Source organism: Megascapheus bottae, chromosome 3, assembly GCF_031878675.1.
Source record: "Megascapheus bottae isolate mThoBot1 chromosome 3, mThoBot2.hap1, whole genome shotgun sequence".
Classification (NCBI taxonomy): Eukaryota; Metazoa; Chordata; class Mammalia; order Rodentia; family Geomyidae; genus Megascapheus; species Megascapheus bottae.
Window position 1 is genome coordinate 75477511 of NC_143511.1, and position 20356 is coordinate 75497866.

The following is a 20356-nucleotide window of genomic DNA, read 5'->3' on the forward strand; positions in this document are numbered from 1 at the left end:
TTTTTCTTTCCTATTTGCTTTCCCAAATACAATAGTGCCTGGATCATTTATTAAAGCAGTTTTGGATATAAAATGACAAAAAAATCCTGCTTTGTAGGAAGTCCTCAGAAGTCAGCAATTCAGGTCAGTGTATTTTTATTGTTATGAAGTTCCTGATACAGCCAGATCTTCTCACTCATTCAAATTTTTGCTTCAGACTTCCCCTTGAAGGTTGAAACCTTGAGCTCATCTCCTCCAAATACTTACAGTAAGCTACTTTAGGGCCAAATTCTGCTACTACCTTTTATAGTCCATCAATCCTGACATATGTCAGTGTATTTTTATTCACCATTAACGTTGTTCCAGGAACCAGGTTGACAATACAGCATGGAGGTGAATGGAGAATCATGGACTTTGGTAGACTAGCCACAAAACACCGAACTTTCCACCGTGTTCTGTCAGGGCTGACATGAAAGTGACCCTTGTTTTTCTTGGAAATCTCAGAGGAGGTACAGATGCTCAACTCTGTGTTGCCCGAGTCCAGCATAGAATCATGCACACAGTAGGTCCTTATTAACATTACCATGAGTGATTAATAAACTCTTTCTGTCTCTGAGAGTACAAGGAAGGCTTTGCAAAGGAAACCAGTCTTGGACCATGGTTGAACATATATGTCAGGACTGACAGATTATAAGAGAGAGAAGCTGACTTTGGCCCCAAAGTAACTTCCTGTAAGTATTTAGGGTAGATGAGCTCAAGGTTTCAACCTTCCAGGGGGACACTGAAGAGAAATCTGAATGAGTGAGAAGATCTGGCTGTATCAGGAACTTCACAGCAAGAATAGCTCAGATCTCATCCAGGTTCTACACATAGGCCTGCATTACTCTGCTCAAGGTTCAAAATCCTAGGCGCCTTCAGTTGGCCACATGCAGTTGAGATGCTTGTGTAATGTGAGATATCTTAAGTGAAGGAAGCCAACAACTGAAGTTCCATCAAGATGATACCCAAGGGGCGGCATTGTTGTTCTCCATTCTCTCCCTCAAACACTAGCAGGCCATTTCTGAGGATTAGCCTCTCCTGAACAAAGTTGTAAAAGTCTAGAAAAAAAAAACCCAGAAAGTAGGGAAGGAAATTCAAAGCAGCCTTAGCATTAGCATTGCCATTTAACAAAGACTATATCCAGGAGCAAAAGTACGATGATACCTAGACGTGATTCTTCCTGGTAGTGTGACTGGAATGGGGAGGAGGCAATAGGATCCATTGTCATTCTTGTCTGTGGTACTGTAGCCTAGGAATATTGCAGCTTTCCTCATCCCACAAGCCTGCAGTGTGTTCTGTGACTGTTAGCATCCCACTGACACTGGGATGAATCCGTTAAACAATTCCAGATTAGCCCAGTTACAGATGTGCTGGGAAGCCTCTGAACTTGGCCCATCCCCAACTGGCAATTTCTCTAGAAGACTTAAAAGGAACAAGGGCAGGAATTGTTGATCTGTAGTCCATGCCCCATGCATCCAACCAATCAAGGAAATCCTCACTGCCCCATCCTTAAGCCATCCTTTGTTCTGATTTTGTTTGTTGGATTTGTTTGTGAGCACAAACTTTAGAGTCTTATGCAATGGGACATGGGGTTGGGTGTGAAGCTCTTTCTCCCTGGAGTTAGGTTTTGTGGGAACTAGTTGTAATGCCAAGGAAATGGATAAGGAAAAGAAAATAAAGAAAAGGCAACCACAAGCCTTCACTAAGCACTTACTATTTACCAGGCTCTCTTCCAGAGGCTGTCTTAATTATTTTATATCTTCCTAGGATCCTTGTGAGGTCAATGAATCTGGTAGTTTCTGTCTTTCTGGTGAACAAATTGGGTTCCAGGTCAATAAAGTCATGATGTGACTTTACATGGTAAAGTAGGAGTTGCACGCAAGTTTGACCTTAACAACAAGTATTCATGTCTCAGAATTATTCTATACCTTAGCCATTCCTTTTTGCAGCTATTTGGTTCCTTACAGCCTCCACTTCACCTCTACTTTGGTGCTTTTCCATTTTAATCTCTTTCATAATCAAAAACCTACCATTGTCTCCTTCCCACCCCACCTTAACAAAGAGACGTTTATATTGAGAGCCAACCCCATCCTGGTCTCAGCCCTTTTGTCTCGATCCCCCACAAAGAAGTGCACTCCATCAGCTGCATCACAGGCCTTCTTTTGAGATGACTGAGGATGCGACTGGGACTGACAATATTCCCCCAAATAATAGAGTCATAGACTGTGTCCTTTGGTTGAAAAATCTCTTGGGATTCATCCAGATCTGTGCTTCTCAAACACGGCATGCATCAGAGCAGGCATGGCCCAAGTAGAAGAGTGCTACCAGTGTGCAAAAAGCTAAGCAAGAGCATGAGGCTCTGTATTCAAGTCGCAGTGCTGGCACAAACAACAAGAACAAGACGAGGGAACCAAGGATTGTTACATTACTGGTAGGCACTGGTAGCTCATGCAGGTAATCCTAGCTACTCAGGAGCGTGAGATCTGGAGGACTGCAACTTGTACTCATTCCAGGCAGGAAAGATTCCATTTCTAACTAATTAGAAAAAATGCTGGACTAAGGGCATATCTTAACTGGTTAAAGAATTAGTCATGAGCAAGAAAGTCATGTAACACTATAAGGATCCACATTTTAAAAAATGGTACATATACATTTGTATATGTATACATAGTATATATATATATATACATATATGCTTGTGTGTATACAAAAGCATACACATATTTATGTATGTGTATACATACTTTTATGTGCATTATTTTTACCCATCCAGTCTCTCCCAAGATTCACTCAGGGTAATCTCAGTGAATGGAACCCAGGGATCTTATTTGCCCTCATTTCTCCCATTTGTTTGGATATTTCAACTCTCAGTTCTCTATAATACATTTCCATGAGAGATTAAGATCCAGAAGGAATGAAATTTTCCCAGGGCTATGGAGCTCACTGCTTATGTTTTGATTTTCTGATAAGGCAATGCTGGTTTTCTAGGTCCCAGAAGACAGCCTCTATAAGCACTCATTTCTTGTTCTGATCCAGGAAGACTGTTTATTGATATTGAAGTTGAATAGCTTGCAAGTGAGTGAAGAAACTACGTCATCTCTGAACATAAAACCTAATGAACCACAAGCAAGCTGGTGTTTGTGCTACAAAACCACCTGGGAATGCTGGCCTGACTTGGCACCTGCTTTGATTTCTGAGAAAAAGTAAGGCTTTTTCCTCTGCCCTTTCTTACCTGATCAGAGTTCAAAACAGGGATGGGCCTGGGGTTACCACAAGGCCAGGAATGTGCTGGAGATAAAATCAGGGAATATTCCACTCTTGGTTGTGCTACTTACATGATGCTGGATAGGTTCATTTTCCTTCCTGGCCCTGAGTCTGTGCACTACTAAAATGAGGCTATGAAAATACTCTTAAAGTGGTGATGGAAACGGAGCTGTAGAGTTACTAATGTCTTATGCTAGAGCTGTATCTTGGCTCCTAACAGCCTGATTCCCTACCAATCTATTTCTTGAGTACGAAGCCTTGTTCTGTGAAATGCAAGTGCTGACAGCTCCCATATGGAGTGTGTATGAAAACTCAATGAGATATTGCAACTAGCATGCTTGGCCCAGCCCCCGGCCATGGAAAACGCTCAACAAGTAGCAATCCTTGCTCCTCCTGTTATTGAAAATTGTCATTCTAATTGTAATTCCTAAGACCAGGCTCTCTGAACAAGAGGAAAAGTGTTGAAGCTTCACAGTGGAACAGACTTTTCTAACTCGCGTACACAGCCTCCAGTACCTTGGTGGCCCCTTGGAAGTTTCAAAAATAAGTTTCTTGGCAGGCTCCAGGGAAGAAAGAAACCCACGGGCTTACTCTGGCTTGACGATTCTGTATGAACACAAAATTCTCATTTCAATCTCCATGTCCACATCTACAAACTACAGATCATGAGTGCTGTGTTAGGACGTGAATCGGATGTGAATAAGAATGGATTGGAGATGATGTGTGTACAATGGATTGGAGATGATGTGTGTATCGATGACACCTAGCCAACAGCCCAACCTAACTTCAGTTCTGGAGATATGAAACACAATCCTACTCAGGTGTTCACAGCTGAGAGGGAAATGGGGTCTCAGGATAACATTAAAACCAATGAGCTAGGTAGACACATGACAAAAATACAGAGATTGGGAGAACCCAAAAGAGAAAGGCTTGTTTTAGAATTTGAGTAGATGGTGGTGTGGTCAGAGTAGCTCTCCTGGAATAATTAACTCTTCTCCTCCATGGGTTAGCATTGTAAGACATCAATGTCCTCTTCAAATACACAGGACTGTTGCCTCTCTTCTTTCCCAAATGTGGGCTATAAGAACTTGAAATATCCTAGGATACTAGAGCTGAAGGATGCTACAGTGAAATTCTAGTCCAATCAATCTCTTTATGAAAAGAAACTGAGGTGACCCCAGAGAAAAAAAATGAATCCTTCCAATGTTGGACATTGGCTCCAGCTTGCTCTACCTACGCTGACATCTTACCCTAGCCTCCTATGCTCTTGCACACACACACACACACACACACACACTCATGCGTGTGCTCAAGCACATGTGAGCTTGTTTGTCCAGTAGGGGAGGGGCACACCTGTGGCCCCTTGCCCTTCCCTGCTGCCAACTCTTGTAAAACAGGAAAACAGAACTGCTTGGCTTGGGCTATAACATGTACAAACACATGGGGCAAAGTTTCCAAAGGAGACAGACAGTGAATGCCTTTCAGGGTCTGGCAGTTTTATGGTCAGAAGCCAATTAAAAAGCATACCCCACACAAAGCCTGTGGATTTTGTTTGGCTGTGGCCTTTTCTCTAGGCCCATCATGTGCTGTGTGAATTGGTATAATCGGGAAGGGACACTCCAGGGGTTCTCAGAGAATCTTTCCCCAGAGTTCCCTTCTGCTCTTCCTATGGTGGAAAATATTGTACCCATCTTTTTCTCGTGAAAAATGAGTTATTATAAGTATTTAGGGAGAGTTTGTTGCTCATGGCTTTGTTAAGTTTTGCTTAACAAAACTTAATGGTTGTTAAATATTGACAATGGCCTTGGCAACATTTTCTAATTTAGTTTCTCCAATGGCCTTTGGAAATAGTGTGTTTAACCCCTCAGTGGAGGGGAAAAGGGAGGCTAGGACAGTTAGACTAATGTCTGTTCACTTGAGCCTTTTAGCAAGACCTCCAGAGTATTCCCTTCAATGTTCTCAGAGTCTGGGATCCTCCCCACTGTAAACTACTCTGCCTGTATTTAAAATCAGATTGACTTGCCTCCCAAATGTCTGATGTTATCACACTGCATTTAGTTAGCTAATTCTGGGAGCTCCTGAAGGAAGAGAGTTGGTATTCTTCATCTCAGTGCCCCTGATCTGCACATCAGTTCTGAGATATTTCAAGAAGAGGGCCTTGGCTCTCAAGTAGCATAGGGCTATTTTTCCCATTTGTACTAAGATATAGTAAGTACAGTATTCGCCAGTTGAAATTACTTTGACCACCTTCAACAGCATCACTTTTGAGCTACGGGACTTATGGCAGATTAACCAGTCTGCCTAACCCTTATTTTAAAATATTTTACTCAAGACAACACGTGGCATTTTTACAGATGGTAAAACAATACAATCACATGGGATCACTGATAGGATGAGGAATCACAAACTGGGAGTTGTCACACATTGTCTCAGCCATGTAGTTTATCCTTGCAACCTGCCTAGAGTCAATAGTTCTTGACCATGTCAAAGGAAGGAGTCACTTAAGGGTGATTTCCTGTTCACTGCTGACATACACCTCTGTGTGTTCACAACTTACTTATCTAATTGTGGAAAACACATGCAAAGGCCCATCCTTGCCAGCTCCGTGGGACATGAGCTCCCCTGACATTTTCTATGGCAGTACATCAATCAATCTGACTACACCGAGTCCAGGACACCAGACCCAACAGCCACATTTATCCTTTAAGAATTTTTTCCTTTTTCTTGTTCCAATGAAATATCTTAACAAATATTGGTCTAACCTCCTTTCCTGCCATAGCAACACCCCCCCACACACACTCCCCTCCCTATTCTTGATAGACTTACAATGGCTGGGTAGGACAAACAGATTCCACAGTTACAAGGAAAGCAAGTGGAAACCAGAAAGAAGTATGAATGATGAATCAATTGGGGAGTCCTCATGTAAGCTATCCTTAGACACTACCACTCCTTATGAGAGCCTTGGGTGAGAGCAAGTGGTGGGTGTGGAGGGAGGAATTTGGAGAGGGGGGGTGGCAGGAGGGGGGGAGACTTTACTTTTTGGTGATCCTGATATTGAATTAAGTTCCAACATTATGACCATGTTTCTCTTAAGTTTAATTTTTCTAATTACCATTTATATTAAAGTTTTAAAATACTATTTGTAATTGATTTACCTCGAAGAGGAGTTAAACATGAATTCTTTCTCTTAATTGAAATGTACTAGGCTTTTTTCCCTGCCAAGCTTTCTTAGCCATCTCTCTAAAGTTCATAGTACTATGAATATTTTTCTCTCTCTCTCTCTCTATCTATCTTTCTCTCGCACTCACTCGCTCTCTCTCTTTCTCCTGGTCCAAGCCTTGAAGGCAGGGCCTAAACATTGGATCCTGTGCTTTTTTTGCTCAAGATTAGTGCTCTACCACTTGAGCCACAGCTCTCCTTCCATTTTTTAAGTGGTTAATTAGACGTATGAGTCACATCGACTTTTCTGCCTGGGCTGGCTTCAAACCACAATCCTCAGAGCTCAGTCTCCTCAATAGCTAGAATTACAGGCATGAGCCAATGTCTCTCTTAAGGAAAACCCTGTGTACTTCTGTATATTTTGTTGGCTAGATCTCAATTCCTACATTTCATTCAAGTTGCACAGCAAGCCAACCTGGTAGGACTACCATTGACCCATTTAGTTGATGAAGAACCTGAAGTTAGGATGTGAGTACTCACTTGCAAGCCATAACATGTGAACACTAGTGGAGTCTGATTCAAGTTTAATCTGGCTCAGATTCCTGCTCCAGAAATTGGATATTGTTTTGTTAAAAAAAATTGTGGGCTGGGAGTTTGGCCTAGTAATAGAGTGCTTGCCTAGCACGCATGAAGACCTGGGTTTGATTCCTCTGTACCACATACATAGATAAAAGCCAGAAATGGTGCTGTGACTCAAGTGGTAGAGCTCTAGCCTTGAGAAAATCTAAGGGTAGCGTTCAGGCCCAAAGCCCAAGATGAGCAATAAAAAAATTGTCTCAGTACAGGGGCTTGAAATTATCACTGCCTTGCACTGTCACTTGCCTTGGCTGTTTCCATTCGGTGCTGGTGTTCTAATATTTGAGTTACTTCTGCAGTTCCTAAGCCCCATCACATTTTTATCACATTGAATTAAAAGAATGGAAGCCTGAAGAAATGGGTTGTCTGTCTTAGTGAAGAATTTGACCCAGGTTGAGGAAAAGGGATTCCGATCAATACTTGGCAAGTATAGAGTTAATTGTAATTCTTACTTTTGTTTTCAAATTTGGGGAAAATGACCATCCTCCTTTACTGATGCTAACTTGGAGGAAAAAGAGAGAGCCACATAATAGAAGGAATTTGCTCACTTTAACAGGTGTCTTCTTTGTATCATGACATACATGAACCTAGATCTCAGCTCCTCTAGATAACTAGCTTCCCTGACCTAGCTTCACCCTACTCATTACCCTTCAGGGAACACACAGGGAATAGTTGTTGACATTTAAAAAGCAATTCCAACATATGAAAGCTAGCTCTAAAATACACCAGGACATAATAACTTATACAGGTTTCTAGCATTCACAAACAGTGAGACCAAGGAAGGATATGCTTAGGGGAGGAACACAAAGGTACCATGCCTCCATGTCTTTGATCATATAACATAACATTTATTTTTATTTTTATTTTTTGCCAGTCCTGGGCTTAAGCTCAGGGCCTGAGCACTGTCCTTGGATTTTTCTCAAGGCTAGAGCTCTACCACTTGAGCCTCAGCACCACTTCTGGCTTTTTTTTTTAAGTATGTGGTACCAAGGAATCGAACCCGGGTCTTCGTGCATGCTAGGCAAGTACTCTACCCCTAGGCCAAACTCCCAGCCCCAACCTAACATGTATTAAAAGGAACTCCAGGACATGGAAACAAGAGACCTTTTCACTTTTGTTGTTTTTTTTCTTTCTTCCTTTCCTTCCTTCCCTCTCTCTCTCCTTCTGTTTCTTTCGCTCTCTCTCTTTCTTTTAGTTCTGTTCATTTCTATATCTTTGGGTGTTAAGTGAAGGCACAGAAATGGAGGGACAAAGGGTGAACAAATGCAGCTCTAGTACTCTCTATGCACCACGGTGAAAATGAACTACACAACTGGTGAGTGATAGCTGGGAACAACTGGGAGAGAGCAAGAGAAGGGGTGAAAAATGAATGTACTCTTTATCTGCCTTATGTAACTGTAACCCCTCTGTACATCATCTTTAGAACAATTAAAACGTTGTAAAAATCATTTTTTAAAAAAAGGAAAATTTAGCTGTGCTTTGAAACAAATAAAAGAGTACTGCAACATTGAAATGTCTCTCCATGACTGAGGACTCAAGTTTCCATCACTTTTTGTCTGGAGAATGATAATGGATACCCTCTCTTGGAGCCTCTCTCCAATCCTTCTTTTTCCTTGCAGCTGAAATTATTTTTTCTGAAAAAGTTGACTAGTTTACTCCTTTATCAAAATCTTTTAGTGGCTCCTGGTTGCTTCAGGATATAAAAATCTTCTAGTCTTACCTTCAAATGGTCTGCTGAATTCCCAACCTTGGTTTTTTGGGGTTTTTTTTTGCAAGTCTCTACATTAATTCTTTTAGTTGTTTTTAGGCAGTACTAGGGATTGAACTCAGACCTTAATAGCAAATAGTTAAACCCTATACCACTGAGCCATACCCCCAACTCTGTGTTTTGTTTTGTGGTGGAGAGAAGGTCTGAAGCTTTTCCCTGGGCTGGCTAGTACCAGAGTCTTTCTACCTCTACCTCCTGAGTAGCTGGGGCCACAAGTGTGAGCCACTGTATTCGGCTTGTTTTTTGAGGCAAAGTCTTACTTTTGCTTTGGGTTGACCCTGAGTGTCAATCTTCTACTGTCTTTATGATTCTTGTTGCTTAATGAAAATGTATTTTGTCCTATGAATGAATTATATTCTCTTTATATCTCTGGGATTTGGTTCATTTCTCCTCAATTTTTGTCTGGCTTATTTCTCATCATTCTTTCAGCAAAGCTATCTCTGTTTCAAGAACACACTTCAAGACTCTTCCAGCTTGACCCAAGGATAATTCAGAGAACCTGTATTCTTCCACCTGATACCATCGTTCTTTTCCCTTATACATCCTTATAAGATCACAAGTTCCCAAAGGGCAGGGGAAATTCTCTGTCTTAAGTTGCATGCTCTGTGCAGACGCTCAATAAAAATTTGTTTAACGAATGAACAGAGGGCCTTGGTTCACATTCTGCTGGTAAGAAACAACACCCAAACAGAGAGACAATAGGAATTTTTAATGCACAGAAAGTCCTGCAGGGACTCTGGGCAGAGCCACAGGTATCAGGAAGAAGCAGAGGTCCCAGAAAATAATGTCAGAGAGGGAGGGTGAGAGAGGAAGGGGGGTTAGGAGAGAGAAAGAAGAAAGGAGAGAGAGAGAAGAAAAGGGAAAAAGAGGGAGGAGAGAGAGACAGAAAGAGAGAAAGAAGGAGAGGGAGGGAAGGAGAGAGTCGTTAGAGACCCAGCTTCCTCCCTGTGACAATCCTCAAGGCTTTCCTCCTGACGCTGAGCACATCCAGCTGTCTCTCCAGAGGTCTCTTTCAGGGGGGTCTGTGATAGGCAGGAAGTTGAATGTGACAGAAGGGAGCAAGAAGAGGAAAGGCCACTTGGTCTCTACCTGAAAGCTCCTGCCTCCCCACTGACTGCCATTCATAAGAAAACATTTAAAAAGGAGAGACATTTGATGGGAGTCAAATAATATCTTAGAAAAAAAAATAAAGTTAGAGAGAGAGAAAACAAAAAAATTCCATTGGTTATAAAGTTCTCTGTCCTCTTATCCACAGGAGAAACAGTTTGCTTTGGCCTTGTTGGCAAGCTTCACCTTCCAGGCCCATCCTCAGCCGTCCCCCAGGCCCACCCAGGCCGCAGGATCCAGGAGAGTACGGCTCCCCCTTGGAGAGTCTCTGTGCTCATGGAGGGCAGCGCCCTCCCTCACCGGCCCTTGGATTCCCCATAGGTGTTTCTGCCCATGGACACCATCTTCTCCTCGCAGGTGATTTTGGTGTCCTTGAGGATGCTGTACCACACCATGCCCACAGGCCGGACCTCCTCACTGCGGCAGAAGAGGTAGGGCACGGTGTCTACTCGGCTCTGGATGTAGGGGCTGCGCAGGAGGCTGGAACAATGGCCGCTCACCCTCTCCAGGCGCCGCAGGATCAGGTGGGCCTTCCTGAAAGGCAGAGGAGATGATAGTGGTTAAGGAGGAATTCCCAAGAAGGGAATCAGCATGGGAAATGGTGACTGTAAGTCAAGAGACCCATGAAGGAAACTTGCTAATCGTTCCCAGCCTATCTGCAGTATTGTTAAATAAATACCTCTCCCAGCCAGCAGGTACTCAGGAGGCTGAGAGCCTGAGGATCATGGAGGTAAGTGGAAAGCCATCCTGCTTAGGAAAAATCCTTGAGATTCTTACCTCCAATTAATTACTGGCTCATGCCAGTAATCCTAGGAAGGAGGTTTGAAGCCAGCCTGGGAAAGGAAAATCTGTGAGATTCTTATCTCCAATCAATTACCACAAAGCTAGAAATGGAGCTGTGGATCATGGTAAAGCTCCAGACTTGAGTACAAAAGGCTCAGGGACACTGCCCAGGCCTCGAGTTCATGCAGACACACATACAAATAAACATAAGAAAAAAAAATGACAACTAAAGTCGGACACTTGTACCTTCCACTTGCCATAGGTGTGTATTTTTTTATCCATTTAAATTTTTCCACTTCATCTTCACCTAGTTCTGAACATCCCATTCTTTTCACTTCTATAGGTGAGCAACACGAGCAATGCTCAGAAAATGACATTATTAGACTCAAAAATCAAGTTAACCTTTGGAGCCAAACATTCGAATCTAGGCCCAAACACCCACAAGTCCCTTCTCCTGTCTGCCTTTTGTCTTTTGCACTCTTCTCATGAGCTTTTATCCAAAGTCACGAAATTTGGAAATCGTGTCCTCTGTGATTCTCTTTTATCAAAGTCTAAATATAAATGTCCCCAAATCAGAACTTCTTGGTGTTCCATTTTTTCCCCATCTCTGAAATAGTGAGGACAATCTTATCCTCATAAGCTAGTTAGGAGATTTCTATATAAGAAATGCCCAGGGCCGGGAGTTTGGCCTAGTGTTTGAGTGCTTGCCTAGCATGCACAAAAACCTGGGATCGATTCCTCAGTACCACATACATAGAAAAAAGCCAGAAGTGGTTCTGAGGCTCAAGTGGTAGAGCTCTAGCCTTGAGAAAGTCCAAGGACAGTGCTCAGGCCCTGAGCTCAAGCCCAGGACTGGCAAAAAAAAAAAAAAGAAAGAAAAAAGAAATGCCCAGACTCAGAGTCAGCTTCCAATACTTGATAGTTAAATGATAAAGATGATTATGATGACAACTAAGGAACTAGGTTAAGCAGAAGACTGACTGTAGCAGGAATCATTCTGTACTCATGATCATCTTTAAGTATTTATCCAGACATTTTATCTAGCACTTAGAGGATCTCAGAGAGATCTGATAGCATTGAGGTCAAAGCTAGCAATGATCTTTGTCATTACCTAGATCAGAGTTTCTCACCTAACGTCTTGTTCTTCATTGTGGGAACAATCATGAAAGATGTGCTAAACACATCTAATTACCAGATGCCAATAACAGCCCCACACCAGTCAAGAAAATAAAATGGGCCTAAAGCATTACTAAGCATCCTTGCAGGTAACAAAATAACCTTAGTGAAAAACTACTAATCTAGTTTGACCTAGTCACACTGAAAAGGTGGAAACAGTCCTAGAGATAGAAAGGAAGGTCTTTTCCCAGGTACACTGTATGTCCAGCTCCATTGTCAAAATGCCTGTCTCCACATAAAATCCACATTTCTCCCCCTATGTTCCAGTGTCTTCAAAGATGTCCAGAGATCGTGTGAGGTTAACTTAGAGACTTTCTCTCCTCTGTCCTCTCCATGCCCTTCAGAGACTCCAGGAGAGTTTTACAGCCCTGGCCCCACAAATGATAGATTATGCTATGCACCTGTGTGGCAGCTGGAAAAGGAGTTGGCTATGGATTAGATTTCGTGGGTCCAATTTATGAGGTGCTTTTCAACAGTCCTCTTTGTATAGTTCACCACTTGGGTGGAATAAATCTGAAAGTACCAAGAATTCACCACTCCACAATCACACTCTTTCCATAACCCCTCCCTCCTCTCAGGCAAGCTTGCCACTACCAAGAGTACTCTTGAGATGTTCCCTTCTCATCCCTCTTTGTTTGAGATCTCGCTCCATTCTTGACTAGTTCTCTGTCCTTTGGAATATTCACTTTCCATCTCTGAGCCTTTGAAAAAATAGCTCTTGTGAAGAGAAGAGAGACACTATAATACATGCTTCAGAGTCCCTCATGTGTTATACAGCAGAACTTCCATTTAGTAGCATCAGTGGGAAAGACAAATGAATGGAGATTATAATACAGGAAATGGGAGCAGTGATGGTCCTGAAAGATTGTAGGAGCTGAATGGAAGCAGAGGAAGGTTCATATTAGAATTATGGATGGCTAAGAAAGTGTTCTAGTAGGAACTGAAGTTGTGTTGTCAGAAGCGAGTAGGAGTTGGAGAGAGAAGTCATAACTACAACAGGCAATCCAGGCAATCGAGGAAAGGCATGGAGATTGAAGATAACATAAAAGCTCTGAGGCATTCTGGCTGGAATATAATGCCCCAGTGGGCACCAGTGAGACACTAAAGCAGTAGGAAGGATCCAGGTTATTGGCGTTCTACCAGTGTCCCAATGTGGCCACCAATGCATGGAGTAACAGTACACCAAAATTCTCTAAAGCACTGTCAACTTAGATGCAAGTCCCAGCTCAGCTACTTGCCAGCTGGGCAATTTGAAGTATACTTCAGTACTTGTATTCCCATTGGCTTGTCTTAATGGGGAATACTGTTAAGCTACCACACATGTATTATTTTGTACATGAATAATGAATCTATAGTGAGTTCTCCATAAATGTTATCTAGGATTACTGTCAGGAGGGTTAAGTATGGGAGTTATTGAAGGGATTAAAGGAGAGTAACTAGTTTTACTCTGGGTTATTTATAAATACCTGTGGCTGCTTTGCAAGTGAGTAGAGAAAGGACAAAAATTGATCAGAGTTGTGTGCTGTTTTGATTTTTTTCTCTATGAAGTAGTTAAGAAGAAAAACAAAAAATCTACTTACTCTTTTATTTTTTTAATCTGTGCAAAGGGAATAGCATATTGATCAACTCATTGAATTACAATAGGACTTGGGTAAGTTAATACATGTAAAATGCCTTGAAAATGGCTAACATAATAAGCTGAGAAAAAAACTTATATAGTTAAGGACCTGCTATATGTTACAAACAATCATCACCAAAATCACCACCCCTCCCCCCACCTCAGTGCCACCAGTTTCACCATTATTGTGCTACTGAGTATTCTTTGCATAACAGGTAACTGAAGATAGGTATGTACTGGTGAAATCTTGACTGCCTTTATAAGGAGGGACAGGAGACACAGTCAGAGACGTTGATAGTTTGTAACTCAGTGACAGAGTGCTGGATTGGAACACATGGCAAATAATATTTGGTCTACAAAACAGGCACCTAAACAAGAATTTGGGAGCTCAGAGAAGTCCAGCCAAAGAATGTGATAGCTGAGCTAGGTTTTCAATGGCAAAATATATATGTTAGGTAGATGAGAGGTGTTGGAAAAAGGCCATCTCAAGTGAGACCAGAGAGAGCACAAGCCAATTTGAAAGGGTTCATGCAAAGAATGAGCAGGAATCCAGTGAACTTTGCAGAAATCTGACCATCTAAACTCTTCTCTGTCGAGTGGAAGGGTTTGGATTTTAGTTTTTGTATGATGAAGGGTCAGTGCTGATTCAGACAGTGACAAACATGAGAAATAAAGACAAAATGAGCTTCGAAAGGGTGACTTTTTTTCTTTTTTAGAACATAAGACAAAGGTTTTGCTCCGAAGACCCAGCCATTTCCTTAGAGATATTCTTGAACAAAAATTCAAGTAGACAAACACTTCTTTTGTAAGCATAAGGAAACTGAATTCTGCAATAAGAAAATGAGTTGCCTTGAGGAATGTCTTAAGTTACTAACAGGCAAGCAGAGGACCAGCATCCCTGAGGCATTGAGTTAAGATGAAGTAGTTAGTTCTGGAATCGCTGATCCAAATCCTAGCTCTATAACTTACCATCTTTGTGTATCATGAGAAAGTTTGTCAATCTCCCTTAATTCTCAGCTACCATATCAGTAAAATGAAAATCATTGAGTTGTGGCAGGATGATTTAGCATAATTGGCTTATCTCTTAGTAAATGTTAGGTACAATTCCAAGTAGCATTATTAATAGAAAGTATATAAGTATCAGAGACCAAGTTACTTCACCTCTGTTTCTACATTAGTCAAACAGGAATAGGAATACTTAGTTCAAAGACCTGTTGTTAGACTTAAATAAAATGACAGCCATAAATATCCAGCACAGGACTTAGTTTATAGTGGTTACCAAATGTATATATCTAGACAATAAAGACAAGAGGATCCCAAAGGTGAACCCAGAGAGAAACTGGAGTGAGGTGATCAGTGGCTGGAAAGGGGAATGGAAAATGAGAGCAAATGTGAATGTTGGGTAATAAATTGTAGGCAGTAGACATCAGTAAATCAAAGGGCAAGCATACTTCAAACTTTCCCTGGAGGGGAAATCCTAGGTCAATGACCACTTTCCTTAAATACCAGAAATGGAATCTTCCTCTTTGGACTTAAGGTCTCAGGCCTGCTGGGATAGGAAGCAAGAGGTGAAGGAGCCACACCACATGCTCATTTATTGTGGATCAGCAGTCAAGAATGAGACAGGGTTGGCTTGCAAAGGAATCAGAGATTGGACCCGGATACAGCTTCTCCGGGAACTGTAGAACCTTTGACCAACTATTCTATTCCCAGCACCATTACCCAATCAGTTGCTAAAATAGTTATCAGACAGAGACCTAATTTCTAAAGAGATGACAGAGAAAAAAGAAGAGAATCGGCAAAGAAATGTTCCCATTGGCCTCCTTACTACCTCCTTGAGTGGAGTTTTAAATGTCTGTATTAGCTGACCTCAGGCTTCATGAGAGTTGAGGCCATGATGTGGTTACAAAAAGCTGGAACACAGCCTACAGATGTGGAGAGGGTAGATTAAAGAAAGTAATGATTTCACTGATACTGTTCTGGTCAGGCCATATCTATAAGAGTGATGATAAAATTTTAAAAAGTAGCCCAAATATGATATTGGATGGAGTTGCTGAGAGCAGGAATAGAAAAGAGGAGGAGCTATTGGAAGACTTATGTTGCTGTAAAGACTAGTATGCAAGATGATAATAACTCTAGTGAAATTGCATCATACGCCAAAAAGTTTCCCTATGCAACACCATCTTAAATTTAGCTCTTGGTGCATATTTTATAGGTCTATAGTCTATAGGTGGCAGGAGTGAGCCCCTGACCAGTCACATGACTTAGGATGATTAAGCCAAATTCAGATCTCTGTGGCAGGCAAGTCACCCAAGTGCTATGAATGAAGACATCCTAAAATAAACAGAAGACAAGCATTGTTCAATACAAGAAATAATCATTCTAAAAATCCTAAAGATAGAGTACTTAAAAAAATACAACATAAACCTTCCAATACAGTAGCGAGTTTCCCTTCATTAGAGAAGATTAAATCAGGAATATTTTAGAAAGTAGGAGGTGGAGTAGAGGTTTCTTGTGATTTATTTGGAACGGGCATTCGATCACAGAGAAATACCATCTGTTTTATGTCTGATGAGCAATTTACAACAGAACCTGAAATAATGCAATTGCCTCAACACTGAGTTTCGGGGATAAGAAGTCCATACATTCATTGAGGTGGTAATCATGCTTCAAAGTCATGGTGAAATTTCATCTCTGGGGAGTCTTACAAAGGTTCTCTGCCAAAAGTAGTGATTTGTCCTTGACTGCTCAATTATTTCAGTTCTCTGTTGAGAACCATAATAGATTCTCTAAGTTCTGTATGTCAAATGTGGTATCTGAACAAGCAGGATGCTGATTTAATGCCAGAGACAACATTTTGAATTTAGGCTTTGATTCCTGAGCAATTTGCAGAACCTCACTAGTTTTCTGTTGCTAATCAATGTCTGCTGCTCAAGTGATGATATGAGACATGTATTCATGGATTTACAATGGAGGTATACATACTAAAACATATACTTATTACAAGATATACCCATTATGATCTCATAGTAGGTGTGCAGCTAAGAATTCTCACCAGTTTCTTGGACCATATTTGGTTCCTCGGGTATCTAATGCTTAGCTGTACAAAAAGAAAATGAGCATGAACTAACTTGAAATGCAAAATTGCAGAAACACAGAAATTCTCTGGCAAAGGTCAATAAAAGAAATAAAATAACACAAGAGTATTAGGTCAACTTGAAGACACAATTAAGCAAGTGGGAAAATTTATTTAAATTTGTGGTAGTAAAGAAAAGGGAATGTGGTATTTGTAGTGGATAGTGGGTATTTGTAGAAGGAGACTATGTGTGATAGATTCATAGAATGGAGTTGCTGAAGGACCCTTGAAAAAGTCAGGGCATCAGGGTGCTGGGGGCTCATACCTATAGTCTAGAAACTCAGGAAGTTGAGATCTGAGGATTTGAGGATCTGGGTTTCAAAGCTATGGGGCAGAAATATCTCTAAGACTCTGATCTCCAATTAATCAGCCAAAAGCCAGAAGTGGAGGTATGGCTCAAATAGAAGAGTGCTATTACTGAGTATAAAAGCCAGGCAAGAGCACAAGGCCCTGAGTTCAAGTCCTAGTACCAGGGTGTGCATGTGCGAATGTGTGTACTTACATGTACATTCATATGTGGGACACTATTAATGTTTTTTAATTTTATACATTTCTGTACCATCTGTATGATACAGAATGAGCAAGAATTATTTGGGAATGAAATAAAATAAATGTGTTTTTACCTTGAAAATGTGAATATATTCACACACAGTTAAAACTGATGTGATACATTTGTGTAGTAAAGCCATGCTTTTCAGCAGTTCACTGGGATTCCTTTCAGGATAAACTTGTAGCAAAATATAGCTCCAGATTATCACTTCCTCCTCCAAGAAGAATGGTAGCAGCTCAGATACTATCTGGGGATATATAGCTTCCCATCAGGTTTGGAGATTGGTTTGTACGACATTAAGTAGAAACATTCATGTTTGGCTTCCTCTCTTAATTTATCCATCATAAGAAATCACAAACCTTTCCTTCCTTCCTTCCTTCCTTCCTTCCTTCCTTCCTTCCTTCCTTCCTTCCTTCTTTCCTTCCTTCCTTCTTCCCTCCCTCCCTCGCTTCCTTCCTTCTTCCCTCCCTCCCTCGCTTCCTTCCTTCTTTCCTTTTTATTATTTGGACTCAACTCTGAGGCTGAAGTGGTCTCAAAGTAGCCTCCTGATGACTGGATTTGCAGCTCTACACCTGGCTCCTAAGACCTTTTCAAGAATTTTGAAATGATCATGGACATGTGTTCAAAGCCATAGTGTATCACTGGTGTTTATCCTTTCTAAGATAGACATGAGATGTGATTGCTGTAATACTAGCAATGAAAGAGATATTGTGCACATTCACTGTACATAATTCATCTTCATTATTAAAAATGTCAAAATAAGCCAGGCACAGTGGCTTACTGTTAGCTACTCAGGAAGGCTGAGATCTGAGGATGGAAGTTCAAAACCAGCCCAGTCACTAAAAGTGCACGAGACTCTTCTCTCCAATTAATCACTAGAAAACTGGAAGTGGTGCTATGGCTCAAGAGGTAAGGTGGTATCCTTGAGCTGAAGAGTTCAGGGACAGTGCCCAGGCCCAGAGGTCAAGTCTGACTGACAAAAACAAAGAAGAAGAAGTCAATATTATACAAGAAAAAAATTGAAGTACATCTTGGTTTCCAGAAATATGGCCCTAAAAGCCCATCTATTCTTTCCTTCAGTATCAGAAAAATTCCAAGAGAGCTACTCCAAGATTAAGGAAGGAACTAATGCCATCTTGATGGAAGGCACAATGATGTGCCCCATGTTTGATTACCATCACTAAAGACACCAGCTCTTTTGAAATGAGAAGTGTACTTTATCAAGCAATGTTGAGGAAGATCTCAAGCTGAACGCAGCCTTTGGTAATTTCTGTGATCTCTTAGCAATGTCTGTCAGGAAAGAGTATCAGACACAGTTCATAGGTCTCTTCTAGTCTAGAGAGATCAGTTTCACTGAAACCAAATCTCTTCAAGTATTTTCTCTCTTCTTTATCAATTTGATCCAATATAACTGAACATGCAAAAGGCCCAAGTGGTCAAGGATGCTCTGACTGAAGGAAATTCTGGTCCCTGGCCACCTATTTGCTTCTTTTTTTGAAGTCTTCTAATAGGAACCGTATGGCTGGGACAGCTGGGTATCAGCAGGCCTTCTTAGAGCAGCTGTTTGCAGTAACCTATAGTTGTCATGAGAACCAGGCTCTAGGGAACACTAGCTTGACAGATTTATTATGCAGAGGTAAGAGATGCCCTTTGTCACTACATTTTATGAGGCTATGTCAATCCAGATTCAGACAGCAGATGAAAAGATTTGGGAAGTTTGGTGATTATACAAGCCCAAGAGGATCTTCATAGAGTTCCCATGATATCATCCCTTAGTGGTCTCCAAGGGAAAAAATGTTTTGAGCTTTAATGCCAACCTATGTCTTGGAGAAACAGGATGTACAGGACTGAAGGTGAAATGACAATTATCTTGTTTCTGTTCTCTAGTTTCTAAGACCTTTGGGGCTTTCTGGTGCCCTGGGCTTTCCAGCTAGAAGGTACTGTGGAGATAACTTTTCATGTAGTTATTGCTGTACCAGTCCTGGGGTTTGAACTCAGGGCCTGGGTGTTGTCCCTGAGCTTTTATGCTCAAAGCTAATGCCTTGCTACTTGAACCACAGCTCTACTTCTGGATTTTAGTGTTTAATTGGAGGTTAACAATCTCACAGACTTTCCTTCCCAGGATGGCTTTAAACCATGGTCTTCAAATCTCAGCCTTATGAGTAGCGAGGCCAGGAAAAACTGAGGTACAGCAATTTTGCTTTTTGCTGACATGGCAGGGTGGCATATCAGAGCGATCTCAGGATACCAGAAATCTCAGCAAAGAAAAAGGAAGCTAGGTTCCATGGCTGGGGGCTGGCTGACCCCATTAGAGAGTTAGCACAGTCATTATTACCAAATCGGTTGCTCTGCCTCTGTGGTTGACCAGAAGGCCTTTCTAGAAGATTTATGTCCTGGAAGTCCATAAAGGATCCTAGCAGGTTGTAAAGACAAAGTCAAGAGTGGGGTTCTGGTTTAGCTTCCACCCAAATTCCCTAAGCCCTGAGAAAAAGCCCAATAAAGTGGAAAGTCTTTTTCCATTCATGAACAAGATGGAAGCTCAGATGACTCACATAGTGGCTTTCATATTGCCGCCTGCCACCCCATCTCTTTGTAGCTTTTATCTAACGAATCTACTTTTTAAATGGAGGGGAGAAAGTGTAAGTCTAGAACTACACCAAACTGATAAGTCAGGCCTTGATCCTCCAACTTAAGCTCTCATCAAATTTATCCTGTCCTTTGTGGGCCTCAAAGTTCTCAAACGTCCTCTCAAATGTTCTAATAGGTGAAGGCAAGAGTTTTTCACACAATTAACTTCTATGTCACACCCTTTGCAGCTCTGGGCATCTTAACCTCAGAAAATCTCCAGAACTACTTACTTTAGAAAATAGAAAGAATATCCTTTCTGGGTCATTTTGAAGCTTCTAAAGCATGAAGTATCTCAGGAAGACACAAAGTTCTCTTCAAGATGACCTGCGATACCTTGGCTAAGAATATGACTCTTTGGAGTGCCTCAACTCCACCACTTTTTACTCTTTGCTTCTTTGATTGATTCCACAGGGAACTTCCTTCTGTAAAGATCTGACTATATTACTTGCCTGTTAGAAACACTGGAAATACTTACCACTACCCTAGAGAGATAAACCAACTCCTTAACTCTAT

The 20356-nt window shown here is 41.4% G+C and overlaps 1 protein-coding gene across 8 annotated transcripts in view; it reads right to left on the bottom strand.

The window, feature by feature from the left end:
- Positions 1-9533: 9533 nt before the first annotated feature.
- Astn2 (astrotactin 2) overlaps positions 9534-20356 on the bottom strand; it is an 854736-nt gene continuing 843913 nt past the window's right edge. For all 8 annotated transcript variants that reach the window (XM_090330513.1, XM_090330512.1, XM_090330508.1 and 5 more), the window contains one exon: positions 9534-10486. In XM_090330513.1, coding sequence (XP_090186639.1) covers positions 10249-10486 — 238 coding nt within the window. In that variant the 3' untranslated portion in view covers positions 9534-10248. The remainder of the gene's footprint in view (positions 10487-20356) is intronic.